Raw genomic sequence first — 20,752 nt, 5'->3', positions numbered from 1 at the left:
CTCCATACTATCAACAACCACTTTCTACATTTAACCGTTTTGGCAAGAACCCTTGTAAACCAGTACTTAGGATAATTATTTATATTAGTCTTCTACATAATCGAACTTTGATTTGAGTCGTCGACGGCGGCTGCAATCATAGGGAAAACAGTAAGGAAATTTTAGCAACTGATTACATTTAGGTGTTATAAACAGTTCTTTAGTAAATTTTGGAAGAATAACACATAACGTCCGTAGTACGTCAATTTCGGTTATTATGTGCTAAGCGAATTGATGTGTACTGCTTTGCGAAAACAGAGGTTAAAGGACGGGTCTGGGTGAGATCAGTCCTAAATGTATCGGTAACATCTTTCTACACATATTCTTAGCAATCGTGTGACAATTTGTGAGTTTTTTAATTATTTTATTTGGTTGAAATGTTACACGTGGCAGCGCTTTTGATGTTTTTATTTTATTTTGTTGCCATGCCATTTGGACGTAATTTAGTGAAAAAACTAAAACACATTCATGCTTGCTGTTTTTTTTTATTATATTGGAACTCTAAGGTTATGACAGAAAGTCGTAATTACAATGGATATTTTTAATGCATGAGATCCTTTTCGCTGAACTACATCCAATTAGAGCATCCTGTTTGTTTTAGTGTCAATGCCATCACCTACTTTTCCGAAATAAACACGCGACTATTTGGTTTTAATACAATTTAGGGTCATTTTCATTTTATATTGTACCTAAGTAATAAAACTTTGGTAGAATACGTGTAATTTGTCATTCTTGTGACTTGTGACACGTATGGATTTTTCATTGACTGTCAGTTTTGACTTGCTCTAACTAGTTAACTAGTAGTTAATGGTACAATATTAAACGCTCGTATAAACACAGTCGCTTAAATACATAATATGTATTGATACTTTGAACCTTAACTGCACTGAAATCAAGTCGAAACTTGCTTGTCGAGTATACACAACTTGTGATACATTTCTCGACTACTACCGTCTACGTCACACTGCCAAGCTACATGCATAATACAGGAAATACTAATGACTCCCTTGGTATCGATTTTTGGCACGGCAAGTTTTATGTAGGTAAAATATTACCAGAATAAAACTTGTTGTTTCGACTATTTGATAAAATTGATAAATTAAGAAAAATTTCCGTTACCGCCCCTTTTCCGTTTACTTGATACGTTATGTACTCTATGACCTGTATCAGAGGCTTGTTGCTAGTTACTGCTCTCTGATATTATGTGCTTTTTGAAAGCAGACAAAACACATGCACGTGTTATTTTTAATTTTATTTATAGAGTTTCTTACTTTCCCTACAACAAATAAGCTGCTACATTTTGGTCTAATCCATATTGTATCAAAAGTTTAGTGGCTTAAATAAAATATTTTTCACCACACCAACTGGTAAAGGCTCTCTTGATTATTCAAAAACGAATAAGAAAGTTGTATTTTATCCACATGTGGAGCAAAGTAATCAGATGCAAATTTTGAGCTGTTTCCTTATGTTAGCTAGTAGAATTGACTTTTAAATGATGATTTTGAATGATTATTTTTTTATTACGTTAATTTGGATAGGATTTGATTTAATTTGAATTTTTTGGTATTTTATTCTTAGTAGTTTCCTCGTGTTGGTGTGGTGAAAAATTGTGTGTTTCACTCGGAAGCAAAGTTTGTTTAACCCTCGTGCATTGAAACCCTCGCAACGTTCAAGATTCCACTTCTCGAACCACTCGCTACGCTCGTGGAATTTTGGAATCTTTTGCTTGCTCGGGTATCAATATTAGCACGAGCGGTTAAACAACAACTTTGCCCTCATGTAAAACAAAGAACTATTACAGTACATAATATGGTGCTGCTTTCCCGCACTGGTGCGGGAATGAGCACTTCCATGCCTGCGTCGTAAATTTAAAGGGTCATATATACTGTAAAACGTTGTACGATACACGTGCGAATTTCCTACTTTCCGCACTTGTATCGTAAAAAAACATTATTCTCATTTGATATAAGGCTTCTTCATCTTTTCTCGTATCGTTAACCAATTAAGAGGCAACGAGTTTATCTACAGCTTATTTCCTAATGAGATTTCCTAAGCGATCACGTGAATCTTCAGCATTGCAACCGCCGAGGCATTTGTATGGCCTTAGTACGCTAAATGATCGCAACAGAAATGTAATAGGACAGAAGCTGAGTGTAACCCGCGCGGCGCGTGACCTTGGCCGCCACTCATTGATTGATTTCGTGGGGGTCAAGTGATAACGCGGTGCCTGCATCGGGCATAGCTCATAAGTACAGTCATACGTCTGTCCTTATTATTATCTGTAGAAACACTCGTCATTTGTGACTCTAATGTATGCCACGCAATGCTGTCTACATATCGTGCTTTTAAGCGACGTTATTTATAAATGCTGCCTGAAATTAAATCTGTGTATCCACTTACTCTGATTTGCAAATTATTACAGACACGAAGTTGAAATACGCTTGTCTTTGAATGTTACAATAAAACTTAAAATGTAGATATTTTCTATTTAAAATTGGTTGAGAAAACAACTGATTAGGATCCGGAATGATTAATTTGCATCCAGACTTTGAAAAACTGTTACTACACATTATTAATATATAATGCTTGATCCGTAACAGGGTGGTTTACCCTATTCTGCATTCATAAATATTTAATTCCCGGTAATCAATAACGAATGCTTGTTATGTTAGTTGTCGATAAGCCGACCCAAGCTACACTGCTAGTACGGTCGCCAAATCTCAAAAGCCCTCTAGAAACACGATTTAATTGACTCGGCTCGGCCTTACCCACAACCGGTATCAATGTGTTCGGACAGTTCTCCTGATCACCGTACATGCGGTAGTAAAGCGGAAAAATGGTGGAGGGGATAGTAATGACGTCACAAAGATGGCGACCGGACCTATTCTTTTTGGCGGTGTATCTCGAAAACCACTTAACCGATTTTAATCATCGAGGTGTCAAATAATAGCTTATATTATGGAGATTATTTCCTTTTTTACAAATATTTACGTGAAACCTATAGGAAAAAAAATAATCACAAAAAACAGTTTTTTTATAAAAAAAAATTTTTTTATTTTGTAAAAATCTCCGTAAATATTAGCATTTCGCAAATTTTGTTTAATATAAAACATATTGCTTAATTATCAAGGAATATAATGAGCCTTAAAACATACAGATCGAGTAATAAACAATGAAGCTACACTCATTTATTTGCGCATGGGTAACGATAACTGGCTTTTACCGGTCGAAACTGTGGTGACTGTTACGATACGTATTGAATGGAATTTATAGAGTATCGGTTTTAATTACTGAAATTATAATGACAATTATAAAAACCAGACACAATAATGTTACCTTACTTCGACGTTTAGTCTCTTTTTTCGTCTTAATCATAGGTAGGTACATATTTCTTTTTACTTAAAAATTTTATACAGGGTGAACTTTTAACCACCAGTCATACTCTGCGCAGCGACTTTATAGGTCATACTGAACAACTTTTACTATTAGTAGTCCCCAAGCCGCTCCGAGGCCAGATTTAATTGACTCAGCTCGGCCTTACCCACAACCGGTATCAATGTGTTCGGGCGTTTCTCCTGATCACCGTACATGCGGTAGTAAAGCGGAAAAATGGTGGGAGGGGATAGTAATGACGTCACAAAGATGGCGTCCGGACCTATTCTTTTTGGCGGTGTATCTCGAAAACCACTTAACCGATTGTATTCATCGAGGTGTCAACTAATAGCTTATATTATGGAGATTATTTCCTTTTTACAAACATTTACGTGAAACCTATAGGAAAATAATAATCACAAAAAACATTTTTTTTTATACATTTGGTTGGTAGGTTTGTCTTATGTTTTAAAGCAGTAAAATCTTTCAAGTCGAAACACAGTATAAATATACATTTTGTTGTCTAATCTAAAAGTATGATGTTCATTGTTTAAGACTGATTAGTGATTACTGAATTAAATAACATGCTATTTGTTATTTTTGTTTTATTTTTTAAATCAGGTATTAATTTATTCACTCTGTATCACTATACAGGCAAAATGTGTATCATAGTTGGTCTGTAAGTACTTACTACTTGTGTCGAATATAGGTATAAGATGAAATTTTAACCACCAGCCATACTCTGCGCAGTGACTTTACAGGTCATACTGAACAACTTTTATTATGGGACCAATGCCGAATCACGCAAGAAAATTTGGATCTGGAATGACACCCACTGGCTGTGCCCTACCACACAAAGCGAGATGACATTCACAATGCCCATACCTCTCTTTTGGACGTAGTTTAAGGACTTACCCGGGTCCATGACGCATGCTCGCCACACCGCTGCTTAAAATAAGCTGACGCACCGTAAATTGAACTGCGTAAAAATCGCTAAAAATATTACACGGAGATCTTATGGCAGACACCGTACCGGTGACGTAAAAGACGCAACTGTTTTGCGAACAAAAAAGATTCGCGTGAAGCACGTCACTGCGATTCCGTACCGTCACCGTTTTTTAAACAGCGGTGTGGGGAGCATGCGTCAAAAACGGTACGCATACGACGCGTCACTGCGATTCCGTATCGTGACCGTTTTTTAAGCTGCGGTCTGGTCGCACCTTGTATTGTATTGTATTGTATTCGGGCGATTTTTCCGCAACTCGACGACTTGCGCCTATTTTGCGTGATATGTTGGGGGTGGGCTATTCCTGCCAGCCCAGCTCCTCGAGGAATCCTATCAAACCTTTGATGTTGAGTAGGACCTCGGGGAGGTCTCTCGGAGATCCGAGATGTTTAGCCCTGTATGGAGTCACTCCGCTGCATTCCAGCACCACGTGAGAGGCTGTTTCTTCTGTCTCCATGCAACCTCGGCACAGGGGACTGTCTGTGACACCTGTTGTGAAAAGATGTTTGTTAAATAGTCCATGACCTGTTATGACACTGGTTACCATACTCAGTCGGACCTTCCCTAGTTGCAGGAGCGCCCTTGTGAGTTTTCCGTTGATGCCAGGCATGGCTTCTTTTGCCTGTCTGCATCCAGTCTGGTTCAGCCAGTGTTCTGTGTGTAGTTTCCCTGTACGTGCCAGCAGCATTGAGCGTACCTTGCTAAATGGTATCGGAAGAATCGGTTCCGGACCAATCGCCCCCGCATTCGATCCTTGCCTGGCAAGCTCGTCCGCAGCATCGTTACCTCGGGATCCACTGTGTCCCTTGATCCATTGTAGGGTGATCTTGTTATTATGACATACCTCCATTAGTCGTTCGTGGCATTCGTGTATAAGTTTGGATGTAACTATATGGCTATTTAGAGCCATTAAGACTGCTCTACTGTCGGAGAGTATGCGGATGGAGGATCCTACTACCTTCCTTGCAGTGATGGCAGGCGCCGCGTTTATGATGCCCATGCACTCAGCTTGGAATACCGAGTTATGGGCTCCTAGCGGAGTGGTGATCGACATGTTCAGGTCTTCTGAGAAGGTTCCAGAGCCCGATCCGCTGTCTGTTTTGGACCCATCAGTGAAGATTCTCAGCTCCCGGGGATTGAGTCCTTCATGATTGTCGTCCTCATATAACTGTATTTTGTACCTTTTATCGAAGATAGCTTGTTTGTGAATCCGGTCCGTGCCTGACCTAAGCACTGGAAATTCGTCATACACCTTTTCCAGGCATTTTGTGTGAAGAGCTCCTGTGATGTTAGACCATATCTTGAGGGTTCGCAACCTTACCGCTGAGAGACTGGCCTCTTGCTGTATGTGTAGGTGCAGCGGTGGAAGGTTTAGAATGACCTCCATGGCTGCAGTCGGGGTAGACCTCGTGCAGCCAGTGGTGGCCGCGCATGCGAGCCTTTGAAGTCTTTGTAGTTTGTCTCGTACGTTGCCTAGGTTTGTTCTTGGCCACCAAACCAGAGCACCGTAACAGAGTAAGGGGCGGATTATCGTCTTATAGAGCCAGAGGGTAATTTTCGGGTTGAGTCCCCACCTCTTACCAATCATCCTTCTGCACTGCCAGAAGACAACTCCCGCCTTGTCTATCCGTTTGTTGATGTGGTTGTTCCAATTGAGTTTATTGTCGAGAGTTAGTCCTAAGTACTTAACTTAATCGGACAGCTGTAGCTCAGTTTGGAAAAGTGTTGGTCTGGTAAAGTTGGTCGCACCTTTATATGGGACAGTCAAATTTTTTTTCGCGATTTCGGAATTGGTCCCATAGTAAAAGTTGTTAAGTATGACCTATAAAGTCGCTGCGCAGAGTATGACTGGTGGTTAAAAGTTCACCCTGTATAAAATTTTTAAGTAAAAAGAAATATGTACCTACCTATGATTAAGACGAAAAAAGAGACTAAACGTCGAAGTAAGGTAACATTATTGTGTCTGGTTTTTATAATTTTAATTATAATTTCAGTAATTAAAACCGATACTCTATAAATTCCATTCAATACGTATCGTAACAGTCACCACAGTTTCGACCGGTAAAAGCCAGTTATCGTTACCCATGCGCAAATAAATGAGTGTAGCTTCATTGTTTATTACTCGATCTGCATGTTTTAAGGCTCATTATATTCCTTGATAATGAAGCAATATGTTTTATATTAAACAAAATTTGCGAAATGCTAATATTTACGGAGATTTTTACAAAATAAAAAATAATAATTTTATAAAAAAACTGTTTTTTGTGATTATTTTTTTTCCTATAGGTTTCACGTAAATGTTTGTAGAAAAGAAAATAATCTCCATAATATAAGCTATTATTTGACACCTCGATGATTAAAATCGGTTAAGTGGTTTTCGAGATACACCGCCAAAAAGAATAGGTCCGGCCGCCATCTTTGTGACGTCATTACTATCCCCTCCACCATTTTTCCGCTTTACTACCGCATGTACGGTGATCAGGAGAACTGTCCGAACACATTGATACCGGTTGTGGGTAAGGCCGAGCTGAGTCAATTAAATCTGGCCTCGGAGCGGCTTGGCGACCGTACTATGCCCTTTATCATTCCATTTAATCTTAAATTTTAATTAAGTCAGAAATTTTCTAATTAAGCTTGGTAATGTTATCATAGTGCGTCTTGAAGGCCACAATTTCATGGAAATATGTCGCCTTGTACATTTTGTACACGTGTATTTCTCTGAATGTCGCTGTAGTGAATGCATCTGACTTTATAACCCCATTACGTCAATTAAATTTGAAATTTGAGGAACCGGCTCTCGGACCCATTACGTCAATTAAATTTGAAATTTGAGGAACTGGCTCTCGGACCCATTCCGTCAATTTAATTTGAAATTTGAGAAACTGGCTCCCGGACCCATTAACACATTCAGTGTGGTGCCGGTGGAATAGAATAGTACCACCCCATATCTTCCCGTGGGTATCGTAGAAGGCGATCAAGGGAGCGTGGAAAAGTTTGTGACCCCTTGAAACTTTTGCATACCTAATACTGTTCCATCTATCCAAGTTTTTCTCCGGTCGTAGCGGTCTCCGTTCCACTGGGTCAAGAAAAATAAGGATGAGTATGTGCACCTGCGTTTTGCGCGTACGTTTGTGCACTTTAATATCTCCTGCGTACTTGACCGCTTCCGCCAGACAAAAAACGGCGCACTACCCCAGAAACCGGTGGTCTATAGCTGCGTACAAAACAACCCGCCCAGTGGGTTGTCCGGCATCTGAACAAAGTTCACGAGCGCCCACCAGGTGGGTTCCCGGCAGTGAATGTGTTAAGACAATAAAATTTGAAATTTGATTCATTAAAATAAAATCCACTTGACGTGTGCTACTTGATGGGATAAGTTGAATTCTGTGTTTTATCCATTAGCCACCCCTCATACCGGCACATCGCGGACCGCCTCGGGACCCCGTACCTGCAGCGCGTGCTGAACCAGCAGCTCACCAACCACATCCGCGACACGCTGCCCGGCCTGCGCGACAAGCTTCAGAAGCAGCTGCTCACCCTGGAGAAGGATGTCGACCAGTACAAACACTTCCGGCCCGACGACCCCTCCATAAAGACCAAGGCCATGCTGCAGTGAGTATACTCTATCAACTGTTTCTTGACATTCTTTCGCATGGTCACTATAATGGAATTTCCATTTTGTTTTTTAATTTACCAAACAGGCATGTTGTTATAGAAGTGAATTACATACTGGGCACGTTGGTAGAATGTGTTACAAACCGTTTCACTATTATCACCTGGCTGAAAGGACAGGGCATCAACAAGAATTTGATCCCCCTTTTTTTGAAAAAGATTTTGAAGAGCTAAAACTTTTGGATTAAGAATTATTTTACCAGACAATTTGTAGGGAATGATTTTATATTTAAAACGTTCTTTCATCCTTCTATTACGCTATTATTATTGTTCTTGAATACTGTTCTCAGACAAGTTTTACTCCCTACATCTAGAATGATACAACAACTGCAAACCGACTTCGAGCGTACTATTGAGGGTTCCGGCTCTGCACAAATCAACACCAATGAGTTGTCGGGCGGCGCCAAGATCAACCGGCTCTTCCACGAGAGGTTCCCCTTCGAGATCGTCAAGATGGAGTTCGACGAGAAGGAGCTGCGGCGCGAGATCGCCTTCGCTATCCGGAATATCCACGGTATCAGGGTACGTGGACGTTAGGAAACTGAAATGGGGTTGATTGGAGAAACTAGCTTAAGAGGCTACAAAAGCCTGTCACGGAAACGGGTGACGTACAGCGAGCTGTGAAATTGCATGAATTCATTCATGAATACAGCTATTAGAAGCATTTCTAATCACTTGCAATACAAAACTTTCTAGGTGTCCTTAATCGGACCTCAGCACTCTTACTTGGTACAATCGTAGATTCAGTTAACTGAACTTCCGAAAATCTTATTGTAAAGAGATACCTGCTGATGGTCATTTAACCATTTATAAGGCAAAATGAAATGGTTCCATATTGTTGCAGGTGGGGTTGTTCACGCCTGACATGGCGTTCGAGGCCATCGTGAAGAAGCAGATCGGGCGGCTGAAGGAGCCGTGCCTCAAGTGCGTGGATCTCGTCGTGCAGGAGCTCTCCAACGTCGTCCGCATCTGCACTGAGAGGGTAAGTAACATACTATTACATTTGGACTGTACATCACTAACTTCAGTTGTCATGCTCTGTATCTTTAGGTATTTCAATAAAAGTAAACAAAATCTACCCTCAACTGGCTTAAGAAGCCATTTAAGGGTAGATGAAAACATTACATGATCAAATAATGTAGGTTAAAGTTAGGTTGTTCAGTGACAGTTCTAGGCGGTTTTGTATTTGGTTGGTTAACTAATAAATGTTTGAACTACCCGAAAATGTACAAATTGTTTGTTTACTTTTTTTAAATACCTAAAGAGTATAGTATATTTGATAACAGTTAGATTGGGCCAGTTGAACTGTTATTTAAGTTATAGCTTACATTCAGTGAGAGCGTCTCAGTAATTGTATCTATGCTCACATTCCTTTCAGAGGTATTTTTCTGCCGAAAACTAGTCAGACATTGACAATAATTAATACATATTATTTTGTGGTATCTTACGTTAATCAGTGTTTATTCCTGAGCGTAAAAACCTGAATACGGGTAAAAACTTCCGGTTGTCTGATACCTGTAAAGGCAGAGTACGTATACACTTTATTTTTAATATTGCTTAGTTTTTTTCAATGTTTGCACTTTGGCCTTGAGGAATTCCTAAAGGTGGCTGAGTTTGTACTGTTCATAATTTTTGTCCATGACATAAGTCACATACTTCGCGTCCTTAACAACTTGGCCGCATACTAGGACAGTGTACAAGTGTAATTCTGTTTTGCTCTCGGCAGATGTCGCGCTACCCGCGCCTGCGCGAGGAGACGGAGCGCATCATCATGTCGCACGTGCGCTCGCGCGAGAACCAGTGCAAGGACCAGCTCGTGCTGCTCATCGACTGCGAGCTCGCCTACATGAACACCAACCACGAGGACTTCATAGGATTCGCCAAGTATGAACGCTGCTCTTCACTACATCTACCTTAGGACCATTCACAATATAAGTTATTTCAAAAAGCTCTGTACGTCATCTAAGAATGGCCAGAATTAAATCTGGGAATTTTTAGTAATAGCATCAGCGAATTTTAGATGCCGCGGGGTTTGGATATAGGTATTGTTTAAAATAGTTAATGAATATTGATTTAAGTAGCGTGTTGATAGGCTCCAAGGCAGCTTAAAAACCCCGATTATGAACGAAATTAACATAAACTAAGATCCACATATGTACTCATAATATTCACCTGCTGACATTCATGCAACAATCACACCATCCACTTTTTATCTTTTTCGTAATCGGGTACAAGAGAGCCAGTCAAAACTCACAAGACATTATTTGTAACAAGTTGCACACAGACGCAATTAAACACAAACAAATTCACTATTGTTTAAAAGTATAAGACTGACTTTCTTTCTATTTTTTTTTACCTTTGACGTAAGGCTTGTTTTTGTCTTCTCCCGACGGTGAATTCGGTTTACAGTCGTGCGTAGACAGCGCTTACCGCATGCACCGAACGCATGCCGTACTATACCATGCATGGCGCTACCTTCGTTCGACCGATATCAATACTGACCAGCGGAACAAGTCTAAAACAAGCCTCCATCAAGCAAAAAGTGTGCAATTGTATTTATAAACGTTACTATGTTTCGTGACTCATTTGTAGACAGCACCCGCTAGACTGACCCACGTTTCAGTGTGACTTTTTGCCTCTTCCGTAATAAGGTTCAAAGATGATCGAATTCACAGGTCTCACGCTAGATCTGGTCTGAACGCAGAAAACGTCTCCTCTAGGTTAGTAATGGAGACCAATGAAATGGTGTCCGTGGTACATTGACTGGTCAAAAGATTTTATATAAATTTCGTGGGATGCGTTCAGTGTTTATTAAATTCATTGGCCAATAAATCGCGTGATAACAGGTTTATTCATCCACAACACACAGATTCAATGATACTTGATATATCAAGGCACTCGAGTGTACAGTCGCGTCTGAAAACATCGACACGACCGAAGTGCCAAAAATATATATACATGGCTTTATGGCCCATATATTAGGGTAGTGTACACATATTTCTGGCACTTTGTCCGTATCGATATTTTCAGATGTGACCGTACGCAGCATATTACTAGGGTTTAACCGTTAATCGTTCGCGAGGCAGTCATTTGAACTTTTTTTTCGCTGTCGGTGAAATGTTTACTGTCTGATTTTTTTTACTGTTTTACTCTTAAAATTTCTGAACACATCCCAATTTTTCTACCTGTCACTTTAATACTTGTAATGTTTGATCTAGACATCGCCAGGGACGTATATTTACTTGGGCTCCGTAAAATAACAAACGATTTGTGAAATAGCAACAGTGTTTTTATATTGCGGTCTCTCTTCCAGTGCTCAAAACCAATCGGAGAACTCGGCCAAGTCGGGGCACCGCGCGCTCGGTAACCAGGTTATCAGGAAAGGTTACATGTGCATACACAACCTGGGCATCATGAAAGGTATATCACACGACCAGTTGGCTGGAATGTGCGCTGCGCTATAGCTATACTGATTGGCGCTTTTTACTAAGTTTCCTTTGACTAATCTATGTGCAGTATTTTTTATTTTGGGAGTATTTAAAATAAAACGTTTGTTATGAACTTTGTGTGTGGCAAAAAACGAGAGCAGGGGACCTAGCCAAGATGACAATCATTTGCGCCGTAGCTAATGTCTTTCTATCACTTAGAGAGAGAGAGAGAGAGAGAGGCGTTACGTTTCGCTACGGCGCAAACGATTCTCATCTTGGCTAGGCCCCAGGCTCGATCTTTAGGATGCCTGATTTGGTTGGCTCCAGTTCAACTCATTTATTTAAACGAACTAAATCTGTGCTCGCACGTCTGTTACGTCTAATTTGATAAATCTTCTCTTTTATTTTGTACGGGTACCAACCAAACAGGTACTAATTGCCTTCTGTCAATAAGACTACTATCATAAATATTCAACCCTATCGACAATATACTTGATGAAAAGATTGCCATTAAAACTGCATTCTAACGCCACTTTCTTCCTTTGCACAGCCGGGCGCTTTATTCAGCTAGCTATTGCTATGGACGAATGTTAGTTTTTTTCTGCCCTAGGAGGTTCCCGCGATTACTGGTTCGTTCTCACGTCGGAAAGCATCTCGTGGTACAAGGACGAGGAGGAGCGCGAGAAGAAATACATGCTGCCGCTCGACGGCCTCAAGCTGCGCGACCTGGAGCAGGGCTTCATGTCGCGCCGCCACATGTTCGCGCTCTTCAACCCCGAGGGCAGGAACGTCTACAAGGTACATATTACCACGCACTGGGAGACCGCTGCAAAGTATTTCATTATTTTCATAGTGGCGCACTCGCAGTGTGTTTATGTGGCCCATTCAGATTAACGTGAATATCTCGACCAGAGTTTGAAACTGTTGTATGTGTGCAGGATTACAAGCAGCTGGAGTTGTCATGCGAGACCCAGGACGACGTGGACTCGTGGAAGGCGTCCTTCCTACGCGCCGGCGTCTACCCTGAAAAGACATCGGAGGCAGCGAACGGCGAAGAGGTCAGTGCGTATGTCGTTGTAGCTCGGTGTCCTTCCTGTCTTATTCTTACTAATATTTTTATTTTATCAGTCCTCAAGTGTGCCCCGATCCTGATGAAATCATATCTAAGTGTATTGTTGCTTTATAAGCATTTATAATAACATATCTTGAATGTATTGTCATGTATCTACTTGATATTACAGCATATATGTCCGTTTTATTTTTAACGTTGATGTATGTTTTGCCATGCTATTCAGGGTGAAGGAACAGAGGTTTGTGTACGCGCCACACACGAATACGCTCCATGTAACTCATGCTAAGCCGACACCCTTATTTTAAATGTTAACGTAGTGACTTTCAAGATTTATTTCTATATTATTTATTTCGTTTTTTATTAGAATACTAGTGTTGTCTTGTGCTTTCCTGAATCCACTTTGTTGGGGTCTAGGCGACTTCTCGAAATATTTGCATAGTGAAAGCATGTTCTTATGAGTGTTCACTTATTGTATTACCTCTTTTGAAACTCCTATATTTCCATCATTTCATTGGATATCATGAAGTCGTTAAGTTTAATAATGGGACAAACATTCATTAAACTAACTTATATTCATAACAAAATAAAAAGACCAAAAGGAAAGAGAAATATGTAGCTAGAGAAACTTGCAGTGTCAGTATAGGGACCGTGCGCGTTGGAGGGTCTGCCATCTTGTGGCCTAAATAGGAACCATAAACATGTATATTCACACGTCACGTGTTTTCTTGTGCATAGTAGGTTCTGCCATCTTGTGGGCTACATCGGAACAATAAACGTTACATTTACGCCACGCGCCAAAAATCTGACGGCTCCTGTGCTGCCTCCTACAGTTCATGCACGCTCCCTATTGACCGCCATTTGAAAAATATGTGAGATTACATTTAAACACTTACTAGTTTGTTACCTGGAGTTGGAACCAACTTGCGCCTCTATCTTTTTCTCTATTCGGTTTCTGAAGTAATTGGTTTGCTGGGGATTGCTCTTGAAATCGTCACCTCTTGTTATCAATTCAAGATTCCAATTAAGTACATAATTTTTTGCCGTGCATTAGATCTTGGCTGACTTTGGTTTAACTTTCTATTTACTTACTTGTTTTTATTTTTGTTTCGTTTGATTTATGTTTTTGTTTTATTTTTAGTTATTTCCTTTCTCTGGTTTGTCGGGGGGTCGGAAAGCCTCCGTGAGTATATTCTGCTGACATTGAGCCTGATGTGTGAACTCGCCAAACTGCTGCACTGGAATGAGAACATTTCCGTATTTTATTTTTATATGACCTTATGCTATATAATATAATTCATTGCATTTTATTTCCAAATTATTATTCATTCATATATACTACCAAAAAGAAGACACGTAGGTATGCATCGTGAGAGGAGGTTCTTTAGCAAGTATACGCTTATTTAACAGCGTACAAAAATACAAATAAACAATGAACTGCTAATTGGAATATTTTATAATAAGATTCAGAAAACTATCTTACATACTATACAGATAATAAATAATTATGCTTCCTATTTATGGACCGCTAGCAGTGTGTTTCTGTGTATAGCCAATGTTTCCCATTTTTTGAGACGACAGCTGTGTCAATTTATAATCTTGTAAAAGTGATATACACATAGACGTGCTCTGCCCGAGGGAGTTGCCTTTAACATTTAGTCATTTAGATTAGCTAGCAGAGCGTGTTATTACTTAGCACAGCCATCATCAATAGTAGCCGATGTGACTACGCGTTAGAAGTATCTACCATTCTCTAGCTTTATCCTCGTAAGGCCCTCGGTCCTACCCGTGGTACTAATTACTTCAATGTAATTTAAACAATTTTCAATTGGAACAGAGTTGCATTTCTTATGGTTTGTAAAAAAATTAAATTCTGGTTGAATTTGGTTGGTTCAAAACAAAAGTATTTTCTTCACGATTTATTTAAACAACTGCCAATTTTTTGTATGATGGGGTTTTAAAGGTTATATGAATTTGCAATTAAGAGTGTGGACGATGCTTTTGAATACGAACTGTAGCGATATCTCTCTATTGGAAAATTGTTATAGGAAAAATAATTGATATTACAAGGAGGCAAAGTTGTTTATTAACTCTTCGTGGTTGATATTGATGCCCTAGGAAGCTAAAGATTCCAAATTGAAACCACGAGCGTAGCAACGAGTGTTTCGAAAAGTAGAAACTTAGCGTTGCGAGGGTTTTTGAACTTGTTCAAAGCACGAGAGTTAATCAAACGTTGCTAACGAGTGAAACACATTTTCTTTTTCACACAAACGCGAAGAAAATTCACACAAAATTGCAAATGAAATCCAAATAAACGCTATTAAATATTAATAATTCTTAAATGTAAATTCCTCTAGTTAACATTAGTAAAAAACTCAAAATTGGCATGAAATTACTTTGCCACTCTTGTGGATAAAATGCAACATCATCAGTTTTCAGAGAATAAAGGAAGTTTAATTATCTGGTATGGTGAAAATATACCTTTAGCGCATTGTTTTATCCGCCACTATTGACGCTGTCCGTATAACGCTTGCTGCCTCGCTTTCTTGTTTGTCCTAATTCCGACCTGTTCAGGAACAGACCGGGTGATTTTAAAGATGATGGAAACAAGTTACATTCCTTATTTTGAGGCATCAAGTGTCGCCGTACCTAGCAAATAATGTAGTTGTTTAAGGCTTGTGTGGTGAGGAATATTCGGCGCGTCGCAGAGATTTCGAAACCTATTACATGGTACATAAATAAATGCCTTTATGATTAATTTATTAAATTAGGCAATAAATCACGGTTTCTAAAAGAGTTTTTTAGATATTATTTTGTACAAATTGATGAGCATTTTGTCATTACCAGAGGAATAAATACGTGGCCATCAAATTGTTATATATCGTCTATTCTCAAAATACTGAGAGGATGCATAAAAAGCCGACCGTAATAAAGAAACATTCATGGATCATCAACATCGTACGGATCATACCATCTCTTTTGGTTACGTCTTTATTTACTTCGCTGCAATATTTAAAGTGTTACAGTTGTTTTTTATGGTTTTACAGTTGTTTATATGGTTTTTATATAACTTGTGTGATTTATAGCTGTAACAGACGGGCGTACTGGACCGTGACGTCGGTCCGGTACGAGGCCTGTTCAATAGGGTGGAAAGTGGTCCGCCGTACGTCCGTTGAGGACAGTCACAGCTGCGTGAGAGCGAGGGAGATCTTATGTTTACCGGTCCAAGGTCGCGGTCCGGTACACCCGTCTATTACAGCTTTTAGATTTGTATGTGCTGAGTGAGTGGTAAGTAAGAGTATGATGCATCCCTGCCCTGAGTGTGTAGTTGTACCTTTAAGCTTACTGATTCCACCTACACGCTTACTCACTACCCACGGCCAGCGAACTTTAGTACGTATTTTGAAACTGTTAGAACAAATTTTAACCAATGGTTGACTGCAAAAAAGTTAGGTTCGGTTACTTTTAATTTTGTGCAAAAGGATCAAATATTATTGATTTGTTTGTTGTTGTCGTGATTTCGTTTACTAAAGGAACAAACTCACAACACTCTTTATAGGTTTTACCATATAAAGAGTGCAATGTGCTTTTGTTGCTTTGCTCTTGAGTGGCTCTTGTTGCGGGGGTAACGAAATCTCCTGTAACTCTTTAGCAATTTTTTCATATGACTGTCATATTTAAATTTAAACGTACGAATTAGTTACCGACTATTGATCTGAAGCAGAAGTACTTTTGCTGTCATACACACCATAAGTACTTCTGCTGAGGTCTGCAGTTTGTTCAACGATATGTTACGATATTCTGTTTTTTTTTTCTCTAATGGATAATGTATTCACGTTCCCGTCACTCCCATATAACTGACTGCGACCTAATACCAAAACATTTCTTAAGCAATTTTACGGTACTAGGCTAGAACAGTACTTTAGCACCAAGCCTTTTGGTGCAAACGGTTTCGTATAGATATGTGGCCATTGAAGACGCTTATGGTCTGTCGTGTATATAGACGGCACTAGCACGCAATCTACACTCATGACCAATGAAAACTATCTAGGATTTTTTGTGTAAACGATTACTTTTCTTTGCTCATCTCCCATTTACAATTCGGTAAACACAAACTTAACACACTGAACAAACATAAGAGTTGAACGTTTACGCATAATGCCATAAAAATGCCATCTCAATATACCAGCAATCGCATGATCTTGTCCGACTCATAAATAGTTTTGGTAGATGTGGCTGGTAACGGTATCGTATGCAGGGTTGAGGCCCACAGCGACTTGTTGACGGTATATTGTCGTGAAATATTCAGTAATATATTGACGGCAGTGCCCTTTTTCAATTACTTACAAACATCGATAATAAGGGAGTTTTATGCGTAAGGGTACTCTTCATTTGTTCCACGGAACTGTAAATATGCTGAAGTTCACCCAAAAACTAAAAATATTTGTTTATCTCACGTGACACACGGTTTATTCCAGAGCTCGGACACCGGCGGCTCCAGCAGCATGGACCCGCAGCTCGAGCGGCAGGTGGAGACCATCCGCAACCTGGTGGACTCGTACATGCGCATCGTGACCAAGACCACGCGCGACCTCGTGCCCAAGACGATCATGATGATGATCATCAACAACGCCAAAGATTTTATCAACGGGGAGCTGCTGGCGCATTTGTACGCGTCCGGTGATCAGGTACGGTGGAAAGAGTAATGAATACTTTCATGTGCATTCCCAAGAGCAAAAATATTCCGGGCTCTTGAGGAGGCACAAGGTAGCTCTTTAAGGGGTAATTACACAAAGGATCCCCGGTCCGCAGGGCCGCCAATAACTTTAAAATAATATTAAGATAAGATATGCCAAAAATATGTCGCCATTTTGACTGACCAATCAGCACCCGACTATATCTTAATGTGAACGTGTTTTTCAGTCGCAAATGATGGAAGAATCACCCGAGGAAGCGCTGAAACGTGAGGAGATGCTCCGCATGTACCACGCGTGCAAGGAGGCGCTGCACATCATCGGCGACGTGTCGATGGCGACCGTGAGCACGCCCGTGCCGCCGCCCGTCAAGAACGACTGGCTCGAGAGCCGGCTCGACTCCAACCCGCGCCTGTCGCCGCCCTCGCCCGGCGGCCCGAGGCGCGCTGCGCCTGCTCAGCAAGGTAAGTCTTCACTAAACATGTCAACTTGAAGCAGGTCTGCGGACGAATTATCATGTAAATATACATTTGCAGGCTCTATGGGACAACGTGGTGCTCCGCCCCCGCCCGGCGCAGGCACAGGCCGGCCGGCGCCCCCGCTGCCGTCGCGGCCTGGCGGAGCGGCGCCGCCGCCCCCTGGCGGCCGCCCACAGCCCGGCGGAGGCCTGCCTGCCCCGCTCATACCGACGTGAGTACAAATGCTTACTGACTAGGAAACCGCTCTCCTTACATTGTCAAGTTTCGGTGTCATAATTTTTTACATAGGTGTCATAATCATAAATTATGACTTGAAATTTAGTCCAAACACACCATGCACCAGTAAAAGACGAGCGCTATATAATTCCATGTTGAGAGCTATAAACGCCTGTAGCTATTAAAACACGTAAGGCTGTCACCGTCTGCACGGCGTCGCCTACTACGAGGTTGAATTGTGTGATATTATGCTTTCAAGTATAGATTTTATTTGTTGATTTGGCTCTCACACTTAAAAAAAAAATCACATGATTTATGTTAATCTATGACATATAAACTATTTAATTGATTAAGAATATTTTCTTGGAAATAAATAAATCTCATTATTACCCAGTTTGTCATAAGATTTGAAGCACATTAAGTGCTAAACATTATCGAACTTATTGGTGGAGGTGCATTTGCATTTGAGAGTTACTTGCCTGGGATTTAGAACTTATATGATTCTTGATTTAACGAGTTACTGAGAATGAGTAGTTTGCTAATTTGAATCACCTGAAATTCGAACTTTTTTTAACGTAAACTAAAGAAACTTGCTTGGTTGTATGGTAATGGAAAGGTGTCTTGTTTAATGGATTTACTTAAAAGTAAGGATTTAACTTCTCTCGTATAACTTACACGAGCTTCGCTTTTTGAGGCATTTGTATGGGTGATGTAACAGCCATAATATGTATAAATAGGTGTATCTAGTATCTTTTATATACCAATATCAGCTTATCGTGTTAGCATATGTAATTTTATAACATATTAATATATTTAATTTTATGAAATAGTGCATATAATATGAATTTTGTGCTATATAATTGGTTATGTAAATAGTTTGTGCTAAGGTACATATTTGATTAGGCCTCTTCAACACGTCATAGTAATTATGCGAAAATGAGACGATACAATTCTAAAAGCAGTAATGATAAAAATAATGCATTCGTGACTGAATTCAAAGGTCGATCAAGTGTGTTCTACAAATTGAGCGCAAACATTTTCAAAAGTTGAGTGTGTGGTTGTTTTCGCAGGCGGCGTTAAGCGAGCCAGCCCGTCGTCTGCCCACTAACTAACTAACTTAAGTTACGTACGAACCTAAAGGTACTAACTCTGACGTGATTGTTAACTTAGTACAGTTCTATTACTTTCTAAGACACATCTTCACGAGGCCAAAGGACGCTAGCGCACTTCCCTACGTGACTAATGATGGATTTAGGGACATTTTCCTTTAAAAGTGTACCATTTATTTTTTACGAAAAACCATCAACTTTGATTTAGGAGGACTAGGGATTTAAAATGGAAAATGCATCACAAAACGTCAGTTTTCACATACATTTTTTGGACCGTCACAAAACTGACAACCAAAACTGGGGACACTTCTTCGTTTCAATCAAGTCGTTTCGTTTCAAGAGTCGAAATAACCGAGTAGTTAATGGTTTTTCGAGAAAGTAAATAGTACCATTTTTTATGAAAACCCCCTGAGTCAGAACGTAGGGACAGTATACATACACGCGGGAATGCTTTTACGCAAGTTTTTAAGTAAGACAGCGCTCAAGCTTTGGGTACTGTTATTGATACGGGTCTAAAAACGCTGGGTGCCTATATCCGCGATAAACGCTAGCGTGCTTCTGGCTCTGGTCATGCACTAATAATAATTAATATTTCGGTAACATTAGCATTTTATGTTTAATTGGTCATCAGTTTAAGAATTAACATTGTCAAATAATTTGTCTGTTGTGAGTTAACGTAGCAAGCAGTGAATTAATAATAATAATAATACATCGCAATAAATGTAGTAAGTTAACAACTGCCCGGAAACCTAGAAAATAAATATACATATGTTACATACAATATTTATTAGTTATAATACGATCTATACTTATGATACGTCTGAAAAATATTGCTTCCAAAGATTATTAAATGAATAGTGAATTTATCATGTACTCAAACATATATATACAAATACTTACATAAATACATGTTTGCTTTCAAGCTCTCCGGCAGCCAAGAGCAATGTCCTGTTTGTTTCACCGAATAGTGACAAGACAATAGCGATAAATTGATACGTTTGTATTGTTCGGTCACCTCTTGGTTGTGTGCACAACGATACTGGTTCGCTCAATAGGGCTGCTTTCAGAGAGATATCTAGATTATAGCCTAACATGACATGTTAAGAGTCATGAATATATATACACTGTTCTCTTACATTTCGCGGAGAAAACGAGGAAACAAAGAGAGATTGCATTATGTTTTTTTAAGCATTTTACTATTTTTTTTATTTTAATCATGTTACAATAGTATTGTTAGAAAAGTATTTTCCTTGGAGTCATTCTTGGATAATTATCATATATTATGTGATATCACTGCATGTATTTTTATGCACATTGATTTGTGTGTGGTCTTCAAAACTTCTTCCGTCTTTTCATTAACTGTAAGGTCATTGTTAAGTAATTCTATTTCCCGCCAGATCGGCGAACGCGACGCGAGTTCAAAGTAGAGCATTTTTTATCGAACTAATCGTAGTGGTAGCACAGAATATCCGCTTTAGCAGTAGTTTATCTTCTTGTATAATGTAGATTGTCTCGCGTATATGAAAATATGATTACTGTATTCACAGTTGCCCTGTAAGAATAATAATTACTTTGAACTTTCGTGTTATTAATGAATGTTGTATCAATTATGGCGGTTACATTACTCTGAAAATGTCTTACAGAGAAGCTGTGAGAATCATTGTTTAT

General features: G+C 39.7%; 1 protein-coding gene across 13 annotated transcripts in view; it reads left to right on the top strand.

The window, feature by feature from the left end:
* Positions 1-20,752, top strand: part of LOC133523492 (dynamin) — a 58,303-nt gene that overhangs the window by 28,601 nt on the left and 8,950 nt on the right. For 3 of the 13 annotated variants that reach the window (XM_061859124.1, XM_061859192.1, XM_061859133.1), the window contains exons 6-17: positions 7,820-8,029; positions 8,404-8,611; positions 8,934-9,071; positions 9,816-9,973; positions 10,765-10,809; positions 11,403-11,509; positions 12,128-12,315; positions 12,456-12,575; positions 12,813-12,827; positions 17,065-17,274; positions 17,510-17,744; positions 17,817-17,970. In XM_061859124.1, coding sequence (XP_061715108.1) covers positions 7,820-8,029; positions 8,404-8,611; positions 8,934-9,071; positions 9,816-9,973; positions 10,765-10,809; positions 11,403-11,509; positions 12,128-12,315; positions 12,456-12,575; positions 12,813-12,827; positions 17,065-17,274; positions 17,510-17,744; positions 17,817-17,970 — 1,788 coding nt within the window. Of the gene's footprint in view, positions 1-7,819; positions 8,030-8,403; positions 8,612-8,933; positions 9,072-9,815; positions 9,974-10,764; positions 10,810-11,402; positions 11,510-12,127; positions 12,316-12,455; positions 12,576-12,812; positions 12,828-17,064; positions 17,275-17,509; positions 17,745-17,816; positions 17,971-19,045; positions 20,462-20,752 lie in introns of those variants that run through there. The other 10 variants (XR_009800245.1, XR_009800243.1, XM_061859164.1 and 7 more) reach the window with 7 other exon arrangements.

The sequence above is a fragment of the Cydia pomonella genome, chromosome 1, assembly GCF_033807575.1.
Source record: "Cydia pomonella isolate Wapato2018A chromosome 1, ilCydPomo1, whole genome shotgun sequence".
Classification (NCBI taxonomy): Eukaryota; Metazoa; Arthropoda; class Insecta; order Lepidoptera; family Tortricidae; genus Cydia; species Cydia pomonella.
This window is presented reverse-complemented; position numbering and strand designations above follow the sequence as displayed.